Source organism: Canis aureus, chromosome 1 (assembly GCF_053574225.1).
Source record: "Canis aureus isolate CA01 chromosome 1, VMU_Caureus_v.1.0, whole genome shotgun sequence".
NCBI lineage: Eukaryota > Metazoa > Chordata > Mammalia > Carnivora > Canidae > Canis > Canis aureus.
In genome coordinates, this window is record NC_135611.1 from 111,425,962 (window position 1) to 111,449,637 (window position 23,676).

Below are 23,676 nucleotides of genomic sequence, written 5' to 3' on the forward strand. Positions count from 1 at the left end.
GAGTTTCTAGAGAAGGTGGAAAGGCCAGCGTGGCTGGAACTGAACTGAGATGAGGCAAAAAGCGAAGGGGAGGGGTAGAGTACAGATCCATGAAGTCTTACAGGCAGAGAAAGAACTCCATTTAAAAAGCAAAAGGATTCTTGCTTTTTACTATTATGATCTATAAAAATATATCAGCAGGCCAGATTCTTGAAGGACCTGACAGGAAGTCACTGGACTGTGTAACGGGCTTGTAGCCACTATCTTTGGGCTTGAAGCCACTATTTTGGGGCTTGAGGACCAAAACGGAGACCTCGCGGGAAGCCCGGGAGGGGTCCCCGCCCTTTCATCCCGATCCTGTTTCCACGGCCGCTCCTGGGCGTCCAGCGGGCCCCAGGCCAGGCAGCCACTGCCCACGCATCGGAGCCTAGGCCTGGGCCTGCAGGTCCTACGTCTCCTCGCCCCGCAGAAACGCGGACAGTCGCAGCTCCCACCATCGACCCCAACCCCAGGCGGCTAGCGGTAATCCCCACGCTCGCCTCCTGGAGGAGCTGGAATCCCGCCGAATCGCCGCCGGCGCCGTTGAGGCTTCTGGGAATTGTAGTCCCAGCTCGCCCAGCCCAAACGCACTTCCGGGTTCGGCCAGAAACGCAGCCATTGTCCCGCGCACCGGTGCCTGCTGTCGCCGCGCACCTGGGCTCGGACGTCAGCCGAGCGGCCCTGTGGATGCCGACTAGAGCCGGGGGCCGAACTAACGTCCCCCGAGTCTGTGGTGTGCAGAAACGGCTCAAGGCGCTGCTTAACCCGACCTCGTCCTGCCGCAGAGCCGTGCCGGTCACCGAAGCTGGGACAGGCCCGGCCTGGGCCGCGAGCCCGTGGACGCCCAGGTGGGTGAGGGGCGGGGCGGCGCTGTGCGCGCATGCGCAGGGCGTAGGCGGGAACCCGGGGTTCGGAGCGTGAATGGGCGACCTCGGACCTGCGCGATCGGTGCTTCAGCCTCGGGTCCACGAAGTAGGTGGAGATGGTGCAGCTGGGGATTCGGGACTGAGGGCGTGTGCGAGTCCTTGATCAGGTGGTGCTCTTGTCCCAGCCTGAGAATGCCCAGGTTGAAGACAGGCCACATGCAGAGATGTGGGGACATCCTGAGAACCCCGCCTTCCCTTCCTGCGATGCCCGGGCGGTTTAGTGCAGGATCCGAGGACCGAATCCCGGGATGATAGAGTACTCAAAAGCAGATCAGGAGGAGAGGGGCTCTGCTACTGTCCCTGCATTTTTTTTTAAAGATTTTATTTACTTATTCACGAGAGACACACAGAGAGGCAGAGCCATAGGTAGAGGGAGAAGCAGACCTCCTGTGGGGAGCCGGATTCGGGACTTGATCCCAGGATCCCGGGATCACGACCTGAGCCAAATGCTCAGATGCTCAACCACTGAGCCACCCAGACGTCCCACTGTCCCTGTATTTTGAGCAAGCGTGTGAGTAGGAAACATGAGGTGGGAGGTGAGATTCTGGGGATTGTCTTGGGGCCCCGGGGGCGCCCTGGGTAGTGGAGAGACCAGGTTTGAGTTGCAGATTCTTGCTCCAGAAGAAGTGGTGCTACTTGAACGAACTATCTGAGAATCACTGGTGGCTGCAGACTCCTCGGTTGAAGGAGGGACCAGGGCTGGAGACAGGGTCTAGGCAGAGTGCTCCCTGCACGTGCTGGGGGTGTTTGAACGGGAAGCAGAAATGTGGACTGGTAATCCTGGGACTCAGGTAGGATAGTGCAGGGTCCTGGGGCATTCAAGTTTGGTATAGACTTTGGGTTGGAGGTGTAGAATTGGCATCGAAGAAGGACAGAGCTGCAGTAGTTGCATGATATTGACAGCTGTTTGGTAAGGAAGCGGGGTGCTGCCAGCATGGTTATAATATTGGCATTCGCAGAACATTTGCTTAGGGGCCACTCTGGTTGCAGGCATGAGAATGCCCAGGTTAGTAGAGAGAGAGTATGGGCTGCAGATTTGGACCTGGAGAGGGCTGCACTCTGTGGCATCTAGGGGCTCACATTTGGACTGGAGGAAGCAAAAGGACCTGGTTGCCATGGGAGCTGCTCTGTCGTCAGCTTGAGAACCCCCAGATGGTGAGTCCCAAGTCCTGGGGCTGACTCTGGAGTTCTTTGCTCAAGCTACTATTTGGGTGTTCTGATATCCTAGTGTGTGAGCAGGCAGTGGGGCAGGTGACCCTAGAGGCCTCACAGAGGCTTGTGGGTACTTGAGGTATCCCGGGTATTGAGGTGCAGAGTGGGAGATGCAGCTTCTCATCTCAGAAGCAGGGACTGCACAGTACTCTCGGGCTGGTGGAAGGCCCAGGTCCTGGATGCAGGTTGCCGGGTGTGAGCCTGCTCTGCGTGTGCCAGGGTGTGCCAGCAGGAGGTGGCCCGGTGCAATCGCTGCTGGAGCTGCAGGTTCTGGTCTTGGAACGCCTGGTATTTGAGCAGAATGGGGAGGCACGGGTAGTCCTAGGACCCTGATTCTGCCTGGGGATGCCCAGGTGAGTGGAGGGAGCACCTGCAGGTTCTGGGCTGCTTCATGACCCCTTGTACAAACATATAGGTATTTGGACAGGAAACAGGCTAGAGGTGGGAATTAGAGGGTGCTGAGGTCTTTGGGCAGATGGTGCACTAATCACAGCCTGGTGGTACCCAGGTTGCTGGGAAGACAGGATCTGCCTCAGCTTCAGGTGCCCAGAAAGACATTTGACAGGAATCTGGGCAGGTGGGGCTCAAGTAGGGACCAGTGGATGTTGATGGAGGAAATGGTATGTGCAAGTTCAGGAAACAGCTGCATTGTGAAACCACACTATAGTGTTTGGGAATCTAGTAGGGTTGCAGAGGTGTGGGTAAGAGGGAGAGATGGAGTAGGGTTGGTAAGATGGTGTGTGGGCTGGGATTTGCTGGGGGGCTGTTCTAGTCTCAGACCTAGGAATATCAAGTTGGTGCAAAGACAGCTGAGGTCCACATTCTGGGCCTCGGAGGGGGTGATTTGTGCTGCTGTTGGTCAGGAAGCTCCCAGGCCCATGCCGCCTCTGTTGCTGATTCAGGCCTGAGGATATATCCATCTTGGTGGAGGGACTGGGTCTGAGCTACATGTTCAGAGCTCAGGAGGGTTTGTGGCTGGGAATCAGGCTGGTGCTGCTCTGGTTAGGGCCAGTGGACCCCAGAATGGCGGAGGCACGAAGCCCTAGGTGCACCCGAGCTATGTGCGTATGCTTGGCTGTTTGAGTAGGAAGAGGGAGCAATTCATCACAGGTTGCTGGAGGGTCAAGCCAGGTTAATGGAGGGGTAGGATCCTGGGAACTGGGGCTGTGTCAGGAACCTTACGCACTCAGTCAGGGAGTATGATTCTGGGTCATCAGTCTCCAAAGCCCTGCTCCTTGCCCTCGGAAGAGGTGCTGGTTTAGGGCTGCAGATTGACATCATGGCACAGGAGGAGTGCACACTAGGTGGTCCTCAATGTGCTGGGCATTTGTGAGGATCCCAGAACCCAGTGGGGCAGGGAGGGATGGGTGTGTATTGCAGATTTTGGTGGCTGGCAGAAGGCTGTGTTTGGGCATGACTTATGGTTAGGGGGTCCAGAGGCCTGTGATATAGAGGCACCAGGTTGGAGCTGCAGAGTCTTGGTCTGGGCAAGGGATTGAGGGACTCTAGGTACATGCACAGCTCTTCAGGCAGAAACATTTAGAGGCACTCTTGCCATGAGGACTGCATCCTAGAAGTAGAGACTAATGCGGTTGGAGGGTGGGGAGGCTGCCACAGACCTATGTGAGGATGCTCCACTCAGGGCTTTTACCATTGCAGCTCGGGATCTCAGCCCCCTGCCTGTGCCTGGAGGAGAGCATGGAAGAGAGAGATGAGAAGCCCCCAGAGCCCATGAAGACCTGTGCACAGGTGAGCAGAGCTTCCCTTCCTCTAGGAGACCCAGGGCTGGCTCCCACCCATACCCCACAACCCGCCCTTTAGGCTTGGGTGCTGTCCTGGCTCTCTTTGCAGTGTTCTGGGGGGCTTTTGGGCTCTCCTGACTTTTTACACTATACATTTTAGGAGGCTCCCTGCATTTCCTCACCATTTTAACCCAGATAATTATTTCCCGGAGGAATTTGGCTGTATCAGAGGTCCCTAGTGTACTGATTCCCTTGTGGCCAGTAACTCCCAGTTTTGCTTGGAAATGAGTAATTGCAAAAAATATCTGAGAGTGTGCCATGCAAGAGGAGTGTTAAAGAGTCATGCGAAGACCATGAAATGGAATATGCTGTGGCCATTGATGTGATAATGCATATTTCCCAATGTACAAAGATACATACGACCTATATTAAGTAAATAGTGTTTAGAAATGATTTTTTTTTTTTAAGGATTTATTTACTTAGGGAGAGAGGAGCATGTGTGAGCTGGGGAAGGGGCAGGGGGGAGGAATAGCCCTTTTGCCATTTTTTTCTGTTACACAACTGAACTAGCAACCTGTTCATTATAATTATTACTTTCATCACATATCTATTGATTGCCTAACCGGTGTTAGGCCCCGTGTGAGGTGCTGGGGAGAAAGATGACCCGAGTTCTCACAGACAGAAATGCGCTTCTTGTATGTTTCAAGGATACATGGGAAAAGCAGAAACCTCTTCCTTCTTGTAGTAGTCATATGTAGCTTCACACCCCAAAACATAGCAGCTTAAAACAACCAGCTTTTATGATCGCACAGTTTCTCAGGGTCAGGAACCTGGGAGCAGCTTATCTGGATGTTTTTGGTGCTCAGCATCTCTGATAAGGTTGCAGTAACTTGTTGGCCTGGGCTGCTCTCTTCAGAAGGCTTGACTGGGTAGGAGGACTCCTTTGCCAGCTCATTCATGTGGCTGCTGATGAGAGGCCTCAGTTCCACACTACATAGACCTCTCTCCAGCGACGTACACAGCACAGCAGCCGGCTTCTCCTGGAGCAAAGGACCTGAGAAAGAGAGAGAGAGCTTAACTGCACACAGCCAAGGCGGAAGCCACAGTATCTTTTATCTGATCTCAGAAGTGACACAGCATCACTTGTTCTTTTCTTTTCTTTTCTTTTCTTTTCTTTCTTTCTTTCTTTCTTTCTTTCTTTCTTTCTTTCTTTCTTTCTTTCTTTCTTATTTTATTTATTCATGAGAGACAAAGAGAGAGAGAGGCAGACAGAGGCAGAGGGAGAAGCAGGCTCCATGCAGGGAGCCCAATGCGGGACTTGATCCCAGGGCCCTGGGGTCATGCCCTGAGTCGAAGGCAGATGCTCAACCACTGAGCCACCCAGGCATCCCTCTTTTCTTTCTTTTCTTTTCTTTTCTTTTCTTTTCTTTTCTTTTCTTTTCTTTTCTTTTCTTTTTTCTTTTCTTTCCTTTCTTTCTTTTCTTTTCTTTTCCTTTTTTTCTTTTTTTTTTTTTTTTTTTAAGATTTATTTATATGAGAGAGACAGAGCATGAGCAGGGGAAGGGCAGAGGGAGAAGCAGACTCCCCGCTGAGCAGGGAGCCTAATGAGGGACTTGATCCCAGGACCCTGAGATCAGGACCTGAGCCAAAGGCAGATGCTTAACCAACGGAGCTATCAGGCGTTTCAGCATCATTTCTTCTGTAATCTGTTGGTCACACAGACCCATCCTGATACCATGTGGGCAACGACTACATAGAGTGTGAGTTTCGGGATGTTGAGAGGTCATTGGCCCTCTTGAAAGCTGGCCAGCACACTTCTGAACTCTGAATGTCCTCTACTAAATTTTAGTCATTATCAGAAGATGCATAAGTGCTTTGTTTGGGCCTGATGGGTATCAGTTAAAGCCCTGACAGGGAGAGAAATCGAGGGAGCCCAAGTCTTGGCGCTAAATGAGAGACATAAGTCTAGTGAGCCAGGCTATTGGCCATCAACTGAGAGATTTCAGTGACTTACACATTGGGAGTAGCCGGACCAGGGAAGGCCCGCCTGCCTTCAGGGCTTGAGACCAAAACCCTGCCAAGGGCGTGATAGAGCCTCACCTGTCTCCTGTTGGTCTCAACACGCAGAGTTGATCTTAAGTGTTTTCATCGTATGGAAAAAATCATAACTGTGAGATGCTGGACATTTTTTTTTTTAATTGGAGTTCAGTTTGCCAACATATAGCATAATACCCAGTGCTTATCCCGCCAAGTGCCCCCCTCAGTGCCCATCACCCCAGTCACCCCAACCCCCTGCCGATGCTGAATATGTTAATTAACTTGATTGTGGTACTTGTTTCACAGTGTCCACATACATAGAAAACATTACATCATTCACCTTAAATACAGTTTTTATCAAGTGTACCTCAGTAAAGTTGTAAAGTAAATAAGTTAATAGTGAAAAAAATAAAAGGCTTTTTTAATACCACTCATATGCCCCAAACCCTGCACATATGTCTAAACCTGTCAAATTCAGATAGCTCAAGTTATGTCCGTCAATACTGTGAATACAAAGATGAAAAATACACAATTCTTCACAGCACCGAACTCAGGACCCAGGGGAGAGGTGTAGAGATGGAAGCAATAATGCAGGGAGAGTGATTTTACTATTATAGTAAAGACCTGATAAAAACAGCTAAGAAATCCTAAGGGAAGAAGAGATGAGACGTTGTGCTACCAGAGAAGGCTTCCTGGAAGAGGTGGCCTGAATGATGAGACTTTGAGCAGTGGGCCAGAAGAAAGGAGCAGAATTTGCATCTGGCAGTCAACACTTGGACCATCTCTGGTGAACTCCGTGAACTTAAACGAGTTTACTAAATGTTATTACCATAGTCTCTGTGGTGGTGAGAGAGACCTATCACTCGTGTCTTCAGAAAAGTTTGTATAATTGGGCACCTGGAGGGTCCCAATTGGTTAAGTGTCTGATTCTTGACTTCTGCTCAAATTGTGATCTCTGAGTCCTGGGATTGAGCCCCATGTTGGGCTCTGGGCTGAGTGGATTCTCTCTTGCCCTCTCCCTCTGCCCCTCCCCCTGCTTGTGTTATCTCTCTCAGATAAATAAGTAAATATATATATTTTTAAGTTTAGATAATTGGGGGATCCCTGGGTGGCTCAGTGGTTTAGCCAGGGTGTGATCCTGGAGTCCTGGGATCGAGTCCTGCATCAGGGTCCCTGCATGGAGCCTGCTTCTCCCTCTGCCTATGTCTCTGCCTCTCTCTGTGTGTCTCTCATGAATAAATAAATAAAATCTTTTTTAAAAAAGTTTAGATAATTGTATGAGATGTTCTGTGTTGAATACTCTGTGTCTGATGAAACATACCTGGCCGATGGTTGGTGACAACATCTTGAAGAAGCTGCAGGAGCTACGATATAAATACAGGAGCTATTCCTAAAATAGTAATCCAGAGTGGTGAGAAAGAGTGAGTGGGTGTAGGGGTGTGTATGTGTGTGTGTGTGTGTGTGTTCATATACTTTGTGACAAGATGGCTTTTGAGTTGGTCAGGAGCAGATTCTGAAGGCTAGTGCTTTGCATTTTGAGAAACAGGAGTACCCGTCAGTTCTAACAAGCAGAGCCGCTGGGAGCTCAGGGATTTGGTGCCTCCTGGGACCACATTCCATGTCCCTTGTCTCAGTGGGGGTTTACTAGCAGCACGAGTGTACGAAGTGCCCAATCTGTGTCAGTGCTGATTTAAGCACAGTGAAGCTGTGCTGAGCAAGAGATAAGTGTCCAGCTCTTCCGGAGCCCACTGTTGTGGAAGCAGCTAAAAAACCAGAGGTGTGGGCAGCCCGGGCGGCTCAGCGGTTTAGTGCCGCCTTTGGCCCAGGGTGTGATCCTGGAGACCCGGGATCGAGTCCCACATCGGGCTTCCTGCATGGAGCCTGCTTCTCCCTCTGCCTGTGTCTCTGCCTCTCTCTCCTTCTGTGTCTCTCATGAATAAATAAATAAAATCTTTAAAAAAAAAAAAAAAAACACCAGAGGTGTGAGGAGTGAAAGCAGGAGACAGTGATAGCTTCAGCTGCTTGCTTGGGGGTGAGGAAGGACATGGACTTGGAGTTGACTCCGAGCAGACTGGTCTCCTTTTTGTTTTCCTTCTGAAAACTTTAACCCAAAAGGTGCTGGACACAGTCTTGATTAAAGGGAAGGGGCACCCGTGTTCCCTGAGTAAGATCGTCCCAACAGTTGTGGCAAACAAGAAATATGAAATGGAAAGCAGTAAGGCTAGAATAAGGTGTGTTATTGAATTGCAATTGGAGGCATCAGCATGAATTTATAGCCTCTAATATATATGGATAAGTAGTTAGAGAAACAAAGACTTGATATCACCTGATTTAAAGAGGTGAGCATTTTTTGATGTATGCGCTGCCATTTTCATTTCTTCCTATTGAGTTGCATGTGCATTTTCCTTTGTGCCTTGTACTATTAAAGGTACCTTTCTTTTGCTGATTTAGAACAAGTCTTAACTCTATAGATTCTTACTGAGGGTGGTGCCTGTGTTGTGTGTGGTGCTTTTTGCCAAACATTTTGTGAAGTTAATTTTTGGACCTCTTTCTTGACGATTCTTGAGTCATGCTGTATTCTGTGATTCTGTGTTATTTGCTTGTAATTCTGTGATCCAGGAATTCCGACAACATGATGGTACAGTTCTTCTCTCCCACATAGTGTCTGGGGTCACTCACTTCCATTTTGCAGGTGGCTGGGCCAGGGTCACCTGGAAGAGCCACAGTGCCCATGTCCGGTGCCTCGTTGCTCCTCTAGATGTCTCCTGTCTCTCTACATGGTAAGCTTGAACTTACCAATGGGGAGGAGCAAAAGTTTTGTAGGTGGGATGTGTTCAAATAGGTGGTTTTTCAAATCCTAGCCCTACTTACAGTGTAAGTTTTGATTCATGACTTAGCTTCCTGGTTATTTTCCTTTTACTCATCTGTTTTGCTTTCTCAGGACTCTCTCCTTCCTCAGGAGATCATTATCAAGGTTGAAAGAGAAGATGCCGGGTCACTGGCCATTCCATCCCAGGTGAGTTGGCCTCTCTACGTTGAGAAATGTGCATGGCTAGTCAGCAGCAGGGACCAGGTTACTGAGCTGGGAGGTGAGCAAAAAGTGAGGAAACAGAAGTACACATGGATGACTTTTACAAAAACTTAGTTATCATCTCAAATATCCAAGACAATGATAGCTGCAAGGGAGTTTGAGATTGAGGGTTTTTTGTTTTTTGTTTTTTCCCTTTAAAGAATTGAAAAGATCTGACTCTCTTTGAGTGGTTGCATGAAGAAGTAAGTGGAGAAAAAGGAGAGAGAGGAGTTAAAACTTCAAAGCAGAGTCTTTGCTTAGCACCATAGGAATTGAATTCATTCATGTGAACATGTTGGCTCTGCAGAGGAGGGAGGACCCGTACAGGAAGAATGGGGTTGAGGGAATTCTTCAAAGTCTTGGAAATCTCTATGAGCAATCAGGTTGTTATTGATTGGGCATGACGGTGGGAATTGGAATGGAGACGTACTTCTCCACTTGAGTGGAGAAGGCTGAAACAGTAATATTGGATTATGAGAGACCAGCAGCTTCAGGAGTTATTAACAGGGTTGCGGTCAGTCTGAAAGGATCAGTCCGAGATAGTGACCCCTAATAATATTCCATCCAGCTGCTTTTGTGAGTTTTCTTTCCCAGTGACATTCTGGAAACTACATTCTGTAGATCATATGACATTGAGATTCGCTCTTGCAGTTAGGTACATTCAGTGAAAGCCCCATAGGGTGAGGTACTAATTAAAAGACAATTTATTTTTTATTTTTTATTTATTTATTTTTTATTTATGATAGGCACACAGTGAGAGAGAGAGAGAGAGGCAGAGACATAGGCAGAGGGAGAAGCAGGCTCCATGCACCGGGAGCCTGACGTGGGATTCGATCCTGGGTCTCCAGGATCGCGCCCTGGGCCAAAGGCAGGTGCTAAACCGCTGCGCCACCCAGGGATCCCAAAAGACAATTTTTGAATATGGGACACCTGGGTGGTCAGCGGTTGGGCGTCTGCCTTTGGCTCTGGTCGTGATCCTGGGGTCCCAGGATCAAGTCCCACATCGGGTTCTCTGAAGGGAGCCTGCTTCTCCCTCTGCCTGTGTCTCTGCCTCTCTTTCTCTGTGTCTCTCATGAATGAGTAAATTTAAAAATCTTTTAAAAAAAGATAATTTTTGAATATATCAGTTAGAAAAATTAAAATGAATGATCTATGGACTCTAAACTAAATAATTAAATGGAGAGGATGAAAGGAGCTTTAAATGGGAAGGCAAAGAATATAGACCAGTGGATGGTAATAGTAGATACTTGAATCGAGTACTGGCCCCAAACCATTAAAGAATGAGAAGAATAAGGGAGAGCAATCTGATATAATCAGAGAATTCTGTCTGTGTGACTTGAGAGATAGAGTACTTTTTAGCTATTTCAAGGTCTGAGGTCTCACCCTAAGAGTGGCGTGCTGGGAGTTGGGCTAGTACTAGGCATTGATGACTGAGAACATGTTACACAAAGCTGAGGCCATGTCCCAGCTGCTGACTTCAGACATACATTTTAATTTTTCTATCCTTCGAGCTCTTCATCTGGAAAAAAGGTGCTGCTACTAGTATTTTTGCACAGGGGCCTTGCGAGAATTAGATGAATGATTTATGTAACGTGCTTAGCTCACAGCCTGATACCATACAGGAAGTGCCTCATTAAGGCCAGTTAGTTTTAGGGGTGCCTGGGTGGGGCAGTCAAGCATCTGACTCTTGACTTTGGCTCAGGTCCTGATCTCAGGGTCGTGAGATCGAGCCCTGCATTGGGTTCTGTGCTCAGTATGGAGTCTGCTTAAAATTCTCTCTCCCTGAGGCACCTGGGTGGCTCAGTGGTTCAGTGTTGCCTTTGGCTCAGATCGTGATCCCAGGGTCCTGGGATCAAATCCCTTTTCCGGCTCCCCACAGGGAGCCTGCTTCTCCCTCTGCTTGTGTCTCTACCTCTCTCTGTGTGTCTCATGTATAAATAAATAAAATCTTAAAAAAAAATTCTCTTTCTCTCTTTCTTTCCCCCATAAAATAAATATATATATTTTAAAAAGTCAATTAGTTTTATATTATTTATTATCAGCACTCTACAGATCAATGTTAGAGACAGTACAAGATGAGATAATACAAGTTGTTGAAGTAGAGGATAACTCCGAGGTATTATACATTTTCAGCAAATGGGGGTTGGTGTTCAAGTAGTTGGTAGGACAAAAATCCAAGAAGTAAGGTAAATGGAGTGACTTTCAATGTAACTGGGAAGACATACACCCTCCCCTTTTGATGCCAAGCAATAATGAGTCTGCAGAGCCTGCAGAGGAGAGGGTTTTGGGGGAAATGTAGGTTTCCATTAACAGGGATATAGAGGGAATATTTGGTGATGATGTTGAAGCTATAGGATTTTGTCATTATAGAAGTAGGGGAGTGTTTATTAAAAGGAAATATGAACCGGTGCTTGAGAAAATACCTATAGATCCACGTTCAGACATAGGTGGCAATGTGCAAATGATATTTCTGAATCTTGTTTGGGGCTAATTATGAAAACTTTTGAGGTTTTCAAAACCTCAAAAGGTGAAACATATAGGCCCCAACTTAGAAAAATGCAAGAACAGCAGCATTTTGCATGGAGTTATGTGGGATTCAGGGACTTTATCCTGTTCATGAAGCACAGCTCAGGACTGTGCTTAAAAAAGTCTTTCGTGGCAAGTGGCATTCCACTTCTCTGGCCTTTGCTGCCTTTGGACAAGGACAAATCACCGTTAGCCCTTTAGTGGATCAAAATTCCTGCCCAGTATTCTTGGAAATGAGTTCTGTCTTGCTTAGAGGAGGCAGTCCAAGACCCCCCTCTACATGACAATAATGACAGTGTGTCCCCTAAAGGCTCTACAGGGCAGCTCTGAGTGTGGACAACACACAACTGTCATCTCAAGGCTGAGAGTTAAAGATATAGGTTACATTGGCAGTCACTTAATTTTTCAGAGTTCTCAAATCTAATCTTAAAATTTTTCTTTTTAACTTAAATTGTAGATAATTAATATACAGTGCAATATTGGTTTCTGGAGTAGAATTCAGGGATTCAAAACTTACATACGACACCCAGTGCTCATCATAACAAGTGCCCTCCTTGATACCCATCACCCATCTAGCCCATTTGCCAGCTTTTGTCTTCTTGTTTAGTAAACTGCTAATAGCTTTTCATATATCATACAGTGAATTCGCTGAACAATCCAATGAGTTGAGTATGATTCAGCCTAATAAATAGAGATGGGATAAACTACTCTTAGAAGATTGATGGTCAGATTAGATATCTATTTTTAAAATTCAGACCTTTGCTTTTAATAGATGGGGAAACCCATCTCTTTTCCAAATCCAGTGCTCCTAACCTATATATACTGCCTTTCATCAAGGTCTACATTTTATCTTCTATTTCAAGCATCAATAAAGTAAAGCCTGTGGGCCAGTTCTGACTCACCACCTGCTTTTGTAAATAAAACTTTGTCATAATAAGCCACACGCATGTGTTTAAATAATTTCTGTGCCTGCTTTCTTGCTGCAGGAGAGCTGAGTGGTTGTAATAGAGACCGTATGTCTTGCAAAGCCTGAAATGTAGACTCTCTGACCTTTGACAGAAAAAGTATACTGACCCAGTTTTGTTAGCTTCTTGGGAATTTGGAGGGAATTCCTAAGGGGGAATTTTATATTCACCAGTGCATAATTAGAAGAAGCATTTTCTTCAAGGTGAACAAGAGAGAAAATAATTTATATCTGTTCTGATCTGGTATTCCTTTTTGGGCTTGTATAAATAGATCCAGCATCCAAAACCCAAAGGGGCTTATGTAAAAGGCACATGTACACCTTAACTATAATCCTTTGGACAGTCTCAGGACAATTTCTAGGCCATCAAATGTTCTTGCTTCTGTTTGTCAAACTTTTCCTCCTTTGTGAACATTGGAAGAAAATGATGTCCAGATGAGCAGGAATGTGTGTTCTGTTTTAGGAAGGAGTGAACTTCAAAATTGTGACTGTGGACTTCACTCAAAAGGAAGAAGGCACTTTGAACCCTGCTCAGAGGATCCTGGACAGAGATGTGATCCTAGAGAACCACAGGGACCTGGTCTCTTGGGGTAAGAATTAATGAAGTTTGTATATTGAAATGATCCAGTTGATTAAGAGCTATGAAGTTCAAAAGTCAGAATGATTTTTGACCACACACAGAGTGCATTTGTGCTTTTTATTCCCCAATGAAGATTGCATTTTTAACTTGTAGGATTGCAAAGGTATAGCTTCTTGGTTTTGAGCTTGTGCAGTCTTAATAGTTACTAAAAACCAAAGGCTGGGACCAAATTCTGCAGTGAGTTTCTTTTGTCCCCAGTGCAGACACCCTAAGTCCTATGTTGGTCCAATCTCCTATGGGAGCAAGGGGTGAATATAAACATTTCCCAACATACATATCCAGGTGAGAAACAGACACTTAGGAATCATTGCAGATATTGAAGGTTAATTTCAAAAAGCCCCATAGGCCATGCTACATATTTCTCCATCTCCCACTCCTACTGGACTGTATACATTGCTGCCTTTTCCAGGTATACTCTCTGTTGCTTGACCTCGTAACCACATAGGCTTCTGTCTGAGCTCATCTCCATTCTCTCTCACTTGGAACCTCGGGAATCTATTGGGCCATAATAGCCCCTAAGGTATTTAGGAAACCTGAGATACCAGTGCCCTCATTGTTTTTCTTGGTTCACAAGGTAGTTTGCCCATGTCTTTCTGACACAGCTATGCTAGCAGGTTTCGTGCCAGGAATTCCTGGAAATGTAGATGCTGTTCTCTAGTTCAGTGAAGATGTGTCTAGCACTAAACAGGGTAGAAAGGACTCTTTTTTTTGGCTAAGATTTGCAAAATTATTTTTGTTATTCTGTAGATTGTTCATGGGTGATCTTATTTTGGAATATGGAGATATTTAGTATCTAAAGTCTTTTTATTCAGAAACCCTGAATTTTAATATCATTGTACTGTTGGGCTGTGATAGTTCTCTGCTTACTGCTTCATCCCACCCTTCTGTTTTCTTAATCCAGGTTATAGGTCCACAGCTGAAAATGAATCCATATATATTTTGGATATTTGCTTGTCAGCTTTTTTCCCCCAGTATTCCAACTTCAACATTTTTTGGCTAGGATGTTTTATTTTGTTTTCTTCTAGATTTGACAACCTCACTTGGAAGGAGAGCATCAACATCAAAACAGAACATTTTTAATGATGAACCATCCCATGGAGTGAAGTTAGAAAGATTGACAAGAGATGATCCTTGGTTATCGTCATGTCAAGTTCAGGATTGTAGGGACCAGTTGGAAAAGCAACAGGAAAAACAAGAGACACTTTTGAAGGAAATGGCATTTACTCACAGGAAAGCTATTACTTATGAGAGAGTCTATAAAAGTGATGAACTTGAAGAGGAAAGTGGTCTGAGTTCCAGTCTTCTTTCACCCCAGATGGTACCCATAAGAAACCATTTTCATAAACATGCCTCACATGTTAAAAAGTTGCATTATAATTCTATTGTAAACAGTCATGAGATGATTGATGACAGTAAGGAACTCTATGAGAATAATGAATGTGGAAATCTTCCCCAGAACGTTCACCTTATTCAGTTTACAAGAACTCAAACAGAAGATAAATCCTATGGATTTAGTGACAGTATTCAATCATTTAATCATGATGTACCTCTAAATACACATCAGAAAATACATGCAAGAGGAACATCCTTAGATTTTAAGGAATGTGGGCAAGTTTTGAACCACAGTATATCCCATAAGGAACAAGAGAGAATACCTGTTGAAGAGAGTCAATATGACTGTGGTAAAACCTCCCAGAGTTCATCGCTTGCTCAAAACATGAGAAACCATTCTGAAGAGAAACCCTTTGAATGTAATCAGTGTGGGAAATCCTTCAGCTGGAGCTCTCATCTTGTTGCACATCAGAGAACTCATACAGGGGAGAAACCTTATGAATGTAATGAATGTGGGAAGTCCTTTAGCCGGAGCTCTCACCTTGTTTCTCACCAGAGAACTCACACTGGAGAGAAACCTTACAGATGTAATCAGTGTGGGAAATCTTTTAGCCAGAGCTATGTTCTTGTTGTGCATCAGAGAACTCATACTGGAGAGAAGCCCTATGAATGCAATCAATGTGGAAAGTCATTCAGGCAGAGCTACAAACTTATTGCACATCAAAGAACTCACACTGGAGAGAAGCCCTATGAGTGCAATCAGTGTGGGAAATCATTTATCCAGAGTTATAAACTTATTGCACATCAAAGAATTCATACTGGAGAGAAACCCTATGAGTGCAATCAATGTGGAAAGTCCTTTAGTCAAAGTTACAAACTTGTTGCCCATCAGAGAACTCACACAGGAGAAAAACCCTTTGAATGTAATCAGTGTGGAAAATCCTTCAGCTGGAGCTCTCAGCTTGTTGCACATCAAAGAACTCATACTGGAGAAAAACCCTATGAATGTAACGAGTGTGGAAAGTCTTTCAATCGCAGTTCTCACCTTGTTATGCATCAGAGAACTCATACTGGAGAAAAACCTTACGAATGTAATCAGTGTGGGAAGTCCTTTAGCCAGAGTTATGTTCTTGTTGTACATCAGAGAACTCATACTGGGGAAAAGCCCTATGAGTGCAATCAGTGTGGGAAGTCCTTCAGGCAGAGTTCATGCCTTACTCAACATCAAAGAACTCATACTGGAGAGAAACCCTATGAATGTAATCAGTGTGGAAAAACATTCAGCTTGAGTGCTCGACTTATTGTACATCAAAGAACTCATACCGGAGAAAAGCCCTTTACATGTAATCAATGTGGGAAAGCTTTCATTAATAGTTCTAAACTTATTAGGCATCAGGCAACTCATACTGAGGAGAAACCCTATGAATGTAACTAGTTTGGAAATCTTTCAGCCAGAGTATATTTCTTTTTTTCTTTCCTTTTCCTTTTCCTTGCATTTCTTTTCCTTCCTTCCTTCCTTCCTTCCTTCCTTCCTTCCTTCCTTCCTTCCTTCCTTCCTTCTTGTTTTCTTTCAAATATCAACCTTTTGTTGTGTATCTGGAAGTTTGTTCCGGAGAAGAAAAACAATGAAGCACGTATTTTTGCTTAGCAATTTTGTATTAAAAAAATCAAACTTGGCTGTTATGACACATTGCCACATAAGTAATAAATATTGGCACTTTTCCTTGCAGAAAGCACTCTGACCTGAATCTGAGAAAATTACCATTAAATGGGCAACTCACTATGGAGCAATTGAAAGTGATGTAGATTTCTTCAACAATAAAGAGTAAATGAGAATGCAAACGCTGGTGGGCATGTTGAGAAAATTGGAAAATTGCTAGTTATTAGAGTCTAGGCTGGAAAACAGTATTTCAGTATCATTTTATGACACGATTTCCCTGGCAGGTAGTTTGTTATCTATTTTATCCAGCACTTTCTATTATATGTGAAGATTTCATAAAGATTAGGAAAATGGCCATGATATAAAGTGAAAAAAAAATGCAGGCCAAGAGAATAAAACATTAATTTCTAGAACCATTGTAATATTTGTGTATGGATCAGAATTGAAATTGAAATCCAGAATGGTTTCTTGGTACACCTATTTGATTTTTAAGTTTATGCCTGGTTTTCTTCTCTTTTGGAATGTTTTACTGTAGTAATATGGAGAGTAAAAATGAGTCAAAAACAGAGTAAGCCAAAGATTCCCATCTTTGACCATTTAGGAAAGACTAGGTGACTAGATAGAGATTGCTCAGAGTTCTGGGATTTCTATTTGGATTAGTTTGAGCAGGTCACTCCTTAGGACTTGGATTCCCAGGGATCTTCCTCATAGAAAATATTTCCCTGGGTATGGGGAACTGGAAATTTAGGCCAGAAGGGGTTCTATATGAGCAATTAAAAATATGCAGGTTGTGTAGAGGGCATGTTTTTATATTTCCAAAGCAGTATAAAGGAGCTCTATTTTTTTAAAAGATTTTAATTATTTATTCATGAGAGATAGGCAGAGACATAGGCAGAGGGAGAAGCAGGCTCCATGCAGGGAGCCTGATGGAGGACTCGATCCCAGGACTTCAGGATCATGCCCTGAGCCAAAGGCAGATGCCCAGTCACTAAGCCACCCAGGCATCCCAAGGAGCTCTATTTTAAGGGACCCCAACCCCCATGTAGTTTTTTTTTTTTTTACCTCTCTTTTTTTTACCTCCTCTGGAATATGTTTCCTAAGTGAAAGTCTTCTGAGTGGGAGGGCACTGTCATGGCTAAGTGCTCATCACCTAAATTAAGCTTGCAAGAATAATTTTAGGTAAGATTTGTAGCTATTTGTTGGTTTCTAATATGTGGGTTATATGTCTTTTCGGCCTTTGCCCCTAAATCATAAATTCTAATCCTGTGGATTATCATGGGCCTGAAACCTCTGATCCTAGAGAGTTAGTAAAAAGTAAGCTGAGAGTTTAAATGGGAGACCAGAGAATAGGGATGAATTCTCTGGAGGAAAAAGGAGAAACTGAAAGTGACATCTGATAGGAGTTTCCCTTAGTAAAATTCTGTCCCCATGAGATGACTGTAAGTGGAGCCATCTCTGAGGATTAGGCCAGAGTACAGAACATATGGCAGTGATTGAATTTCTGGGGAACAGTTGTTGATGGCTGAAAACTGGCTCTACACACACCCTAGAAGAACTTCAATCAGTCGGGGAATGGACAGATAGAGGAACAGCCTTTTGGAGAAGACATAAAATGGTGAAAAGTTCTTATTTAGCAGTGGGATCTGACGAGTCTTCTTTCCCCCAAAATTATAGATAAAACCAGCACCAGCGCTAGGATGTTTCATTGGGCATGTTGAATCTTACTTCAAAGGCAAGAAGCCATGATTGTACAAATGAGCATAAAGCCAAATGGGCTAAGAATGAGGGCTCTAAACATTTCAGATTTGGGAAGTGATTTATTACAAAGCAATCACTTCAGTAGACATTGAAAATGTTTCATTGAAAGTATGAAATTTTTAAAACTGCAGAAATTTTTAAGTGTGTGTCTATATATATGTGTATGTGTTTCTGGCCACCTTGAATATGAGTGATCTGTGTGCACTAAATCATAAGTATAATATCAGTTTCTAAGTGGGGATTTAGGATTTTCAAGTGTATTGAAATAAGATAGATTTGATTTATAAATAAATGGTAATTTATATCATTGGCTCAATAATTTCCCTTATAGGAAAAAATTCCTTTGATTTATAGTTAGTCCATCAAAAATTCCTGTATCAAAAAAAAATTCCTGTATCAATAATAAGTTTAAGGCATATGACAGCATGCCAAAAATATATAATTAAACTTTTGAACCTAAAATTTAAGGTTAAAAAGGGGAATCAGTAGCTTGATTTTAATGACATATGTATGGCATATGGCATATACAGTATACATAAATATGTGTGTGTGATGACTTATGTCCCTTGCATTAAAATTGTCTGTAAAATTCACAAAAGTAAAGCTGTACTTTGCCATAGAAGAATTTATAGAGATTTCACAAGCTAAATTTCTTTCACCATACTCCAGTGAAATTAGAAATAAATGAAAAGTGACCAAAATGTTTTTAACTATTTAGATATTAGGAAATACTCTCCTAGAACCAATTTTTCATTTTTCCCAGCATTGTTGAGGTATAGTTGACTTACAGCACTGTGTAAGTTTAGGGTACATGGCATGACTTGATTTACACACTTTTTGAAGGGATTATCACAATTAGTTAACATTCATCATCTCATATAGATATGGACCATGGGTTTTTCTTTTCCCTGCTGCTGAGAACTCTAGCAACTTTCAAATATATAGCAGTGTTGACTATAGTTTTATGCATTCCTCCCACACTCCTACTCAGCCTTTACTGCCTTTGCACTCTTCTCACCTTGTTTTGTGGTTTGATGTTTCAGCTTACTGCTAGGCTTGAAAAGATAAATGTGTTTTTTGTTTTCTGTTTTTTTTTTCTTTTTTGTTTTTGTTTTTTGTTTTTTTGAGATATTTCATCTGGAAGAGGGGAGATCCAGATTTTTAAATACTGTTATCAGATACACCTTTGTATTTAAATCATTTGGATTTTGCATTCCATCAGTAGCATCTATTCTGTATGTCTTACTTAACATACTTGACTAGACCTGTTAAATTACCTATGACTTTGGAACTTTATCTTGAAAAATCAGTATTTTTTCCAGTTTGTTGACAGGCTGCACCTGGACTGTTTCACTGTAGAAGACTCAGTGGATCACATCAGTAAATAGCTCATTACTCTTTACAAATTGTAGCAGCCTGGGTTCTTACTTGGGAAGCACATGAGCCAACTCTAGCCAATTGGTTCAGAAAAAGGAGTTTATTGAAAGGACATTAGGTGGGTCCAAGAATTGGCAAGAAGTGGTAAGATCATGTTCTGAGATTTATAGACAGGAATGATTGCCAGAATTATGCTGTGGAGCCTATGAGAGTTCCTTAATGTTCCCAAAGTTTCTTAATTAATTTTCTTAATATATTTCTACATTGATTTCTTCTGATTCCAAGTCTGAGACAAGTGCCTAGGTCTTGGCAATCCTAAGCTGTGCCTGCACCTGAGCTATGCGGTAGTTTGAGAAGCCAGGGGCCACTAGCCTTTGTGTTCCCTGGACTCTGTGGTGTTAGGTGGGCTTGACCTTCTACTTATACTAATTAAATAGAGAATTTGTCATCATAGAATTTTATTCATTTACAAAACAGCAGCAAAGTTTCCAATATAGCCCTCTCTTCTGCCTAACCCATAAGTCAACATTTTCTTCACCTTCTATATTTTGATTTAAGTATGTGTATATATATATAGCCTCCTATGTAACATAATACAGCTATCTCTCTTAAAATCAAAAACATCAAGTTCTTGAAATTTGGATATTTGCTTGGGTATTGTTCCTTTTCGTTTCCTAGGTTCTATGAGTTCATTCTCTGACAGTATTTGCTCAGGTCTGGATTGTTGATATCTATGCTTTTGGTTCATTGCAGATCAGACAGGTTCATAAGTTTTCTGACCATAAACTCTTCCTCTTGCTTTATGTTTGGTCTGTCCACATTTTTCTCCACCGTTACTTGCTTTATGAACAGACAAGGACCATGCTACTCCTATGGGACATTTTGTGGCAGGCTGGAACTTTCTGTGGGTGTAAGTACCTGGTTTGTCTGTACTTTTGAAAAACTTTAAGACATGCCAGTAACCTGAATTGGTTATTTTAAAAATTGAACTATAATTAACATAAAATGTTATGTTAGTTTTAAGTGTACAACATTGATTAGACAATTCTATACATTATTCAATTCAGCGTTCATCATAGTGTAGTCACCACCTGTCACTATACAATGTAAAATAGTAATAATATGTAGATATGATCATAAGTGGAATGTGTTGAAATTTTAGTAGTGGGGATTAGGTTCAAAAGGAATCAAATCTATAGAAAAGCCAAAGGATATTTTTCTGATGAAATACCAAAGCCTTTTATTTGTATTCTCTGATACTACTATTCTCTACTAATTGTATAGAGAGTCCACCATTGATAACTGGGTATACTCTCTGCTTTAGTATTTATGTTGCACTGGGGTAGAGGAAGTTGAAATCTCTTTTCGTAATCTGGTGATAGATTTTAGGTGTTGTTGATAGCATTTGTCATCTAGACCTGTCTATGATACACCCAGTTCCAAGATGTGTTCCCAAGAAATTGGACACCCAGTCACCACAGCTTCCCCACATGGTGCAGCTTGTACCCATGTACGAGTGCCCAGTTTGGCTCTGTCACCAAACGGGAAGATGGGATGACTACTGCTTGAGGAGTACTGTTCTCTGTTATTCCTGGACTAAGTCCAGTTGTATGTTTTTTAATAAAAGGAAAACTAAAGTTTCTAGCTTTAAATGAAACTAAAATTGTGGATTTGTGTTTAGAAGACATTCAAATTGATCAGAAGACACTGAGTTAGAATAAAGATGTTTAGGAGATGGAGACTAGGGGGATCCCTGGGTGGCGCAGCGGTTTGGCGCCTGCCTTTGGCCCAGGGCGCGATCCTGGAGACCTGGGATCGAATCCCACGTCGGGCTCCCGGTGCATGGAGCCTGCTTCTCCCTCTGCCTGTGTCTCTGGCTCTCTCTCTCTTTCTCTCTGTATGACTATCATAAATAAAAAATAAAAAATAAATGTTTTAAAAAAAAAAAAAGGAGATGGAGACTAGGTTAAAACTAAAGTTCAATTGGAATCAGCAGCATTAGCACCATGAAAGACTGCACAGCCTCTTGGGTTACACATTCATCCTGGGGAACCAGTGATCGTGCTACAGTGATGGGTTCCTTGGTAAGTAGCTTAGGTTCTGGCAGAAAAATAGAAATGGGCTTGTAATACCTTGTGGATACTAAGTAAAGACACATTCAGAAACATTTTGGTGGTGTTACAGAAGCCAAAGGGACTACTAGCCCAAGTGAAATTCCCACCAGCCAGACAGGAATACTGTGAGCATTGACAAACCTTTAGTCATGAACAGCTAGACCAAGGTAGATCTATATAGATCCATTGTGAGATGTAGTATCAAGAGTGCTTAAGAAAGGTACTTAGTCTGTGACAGTGATGATTTATGAGAGGGGTCTTCACATCAGTGTGATAAAACTACTAGGTGTCACCAATTTATTCTTAAAAGGTTGTCAGAAGAGGTGGGTGACTGCCTTAACTTTAGCTCAAGGAAAACCCAACTGAAATATATTCTCTACTTCAAAGACTATCCTATATATTTTTATTTTATGGAAGAATTCAAGGAGTGGGTACTATGGAGGATCCTCAGGGAAAGTCCCATCTGGTTCTTGTTCATTGAGTGGACATCATCAGCTATGAAGAGTTTCCAGATATTACAGTTTTTTTTTTCTTAAAAGAATTTTGAAGATAGATGTTTCCAGGATTTTCTCAGGATGACGCTGAGCACATGGATCTACTTTTCTGCTGTTCTCCTCACCTGTTCTTCACGGGCACAATATTACTGTTTCCAACATCACATCTTCATACAGTGAACATCCTAAGCAGGAAGGCAGGGATTTCCTTTTTGTCAGGAAGAAACATCTTCCTCATGGTCACCCCAGAACGTTTGACCTAAATAATGTAGCCACCCTTCCTACAAGGAGGATTCAGAAAGTGAGCATCTGACATTTTCAGCTCTGATTATGGAAGATACGTAACTCAGACAACACCAGATAGAAATAGGGCTATTGTAGACATTGTCCGTATTTTGTTTATCGTGGACACAGTCTTTCACTGTATATGACTTTCTCTTACATCTGGCACTTCTCTGCATCCAAAGGCACATCTCCAAGGCATATCCCCCTTTGAACTTAGGAATAAACCTTTTAAGAATTTCATCTCCCATCTCAAGGTCTTGCTTCATAGTTTTTGTCTTTAAAATCTACTGGGTAGAGTAAGTGAGGGCATCTCCTAGCCAATACCCCAGGATGTAGAGAGAAAAATTGGCCCCTCTTTAAAAAATTGTATTTATTTTAAAAATTTTTTTAATTCACTTTAGTAAACATATAGTGTATTATTAGTTTCGGGGGTAGAATTTAGTGATTCACCAGTTGCCTATAATACCCAGTGCTCATTATATCACGTGCCCTCCTTAATGCCCATCACCCAGTTACCCCATCCCCCTCCTCTCCAGCAACCCCTCAATTTGTTTTCTGTAGTTAAGTCTCATGGTGTGCCTCACTCTCCGTTTTTATCTTATTTTAGAGAGAGAGCCAATGGGGGCAAGCAGGGTGGGAGGGGCAGAGGCAGAGGGAAGAGAGAATCCTAAGCAGGCTGCACTGAGCACAGAGCCTGATGTGAGGTTGGATCTCACCATCCTGAGATGGTGACCTGAGCTAAAACCATGAGTCAGTTGCTGAGCCACTCAGGTGCTCCCAAATCAGCCTCTTTGAGGACCTTCTACAGGTGGGGCCAGAACCTACCTTGTATGATCACCAAAGATGACTCTCCAAAAAGTTTTGCTTCAGAGATGAACCCAAAACACTTCTCTTGACACCATTTTATACAGCAAAGCTATCACCTACCCACCTTCTTCACACACATATACACACACAACCAACTCAGTGATTAAGATGTATGAAAATAAGGTTCAACCTCATTTGTGATATCAAATTTAAAAGAAGGTGGTTTTTTAAAAAATCCAATCCAATTCCAGAGATGGAGGTACAGAAGGCACAATTTGGTAAATAAAACCCACATTTCCATTCATACTGCTAAGACAGCATAAATTTAGGTAGCATTCCTAGAAAATAATTTAACAATATATATCAAGAGCCACTCAAATACTTAGATCCTTAGCTCCAACAATTTTCCTTGACAAGGATAAATGCCCATGGAAATGCCCATGGAATCACTACAATATAATAAAAATTGGTTAAGAAAAAAAGGAAATGTCAACTTTAGTGAAATGGATAGAAAAATTTGGCTTATTCATGATGGAATATCATGCAGACATTTGAAATGTTTTTTCAAAAGGTTTGAAAAGGCATTGTCTGACTAGCAATTGACATTGGTTCCTACATGTCCATAGGATAAAAATCTATGTTACTTAGCTTAAGGGAGAAACAAATTCCCTCTGTGGGGCTGTTATTTCCCCCCTTTGCCAACAATTACCTTCT

At 43.1% G+C, this 23,676-nt stretch overlaps 1 protein-coding gene across 3 annotated transcripts; it reads left to right on the plus strand.

Moving 5' to 3' along the window:
• The first annotated feature begins 600 nt into the window (after positions 1-600).
• Positions 601-18,514, plus strand: ZNF180 (zinc finger protein 180). 3 transcript variants are annotated; one of them, XM_077848948.1, is made up of 5 exons: positions 601-866; positions 3,816-3,905; positions 8,877-8,951; positions 12,959-13,085; positions 14,161-18,514. In XM_077848948.1, exons 2-5 carry the CDS (start codon positions 3,855-3,857, stop codon positions 15,900-15,902), a joined length of 1,995 nt encoding a protein of 664 aa, XP_077705074.1. In that variant the 5' UTR covers positions 601-866; positions 3,816-3,854; the 3' UTR covers positions 15,903-18,514. The 3 variants fall into 3 exon arrangements, with proteins under 3 accessions (XP_077705074.1, XP_077705071.1, XP_077705079.1); XM_077848945.1 differs by lacking the exon at positions 601-866 and adding an exon at positions 914-990; XM_077848953.1 differs by lacking the exon at positions 601-866 and adding an exon at positions 8,628-8,715 and having other exon boundaries at positions 3,854-3,905.
• The last annotated feature ends 5,162 nt before the right edge of the window (positions 18,515-23,676 follow it).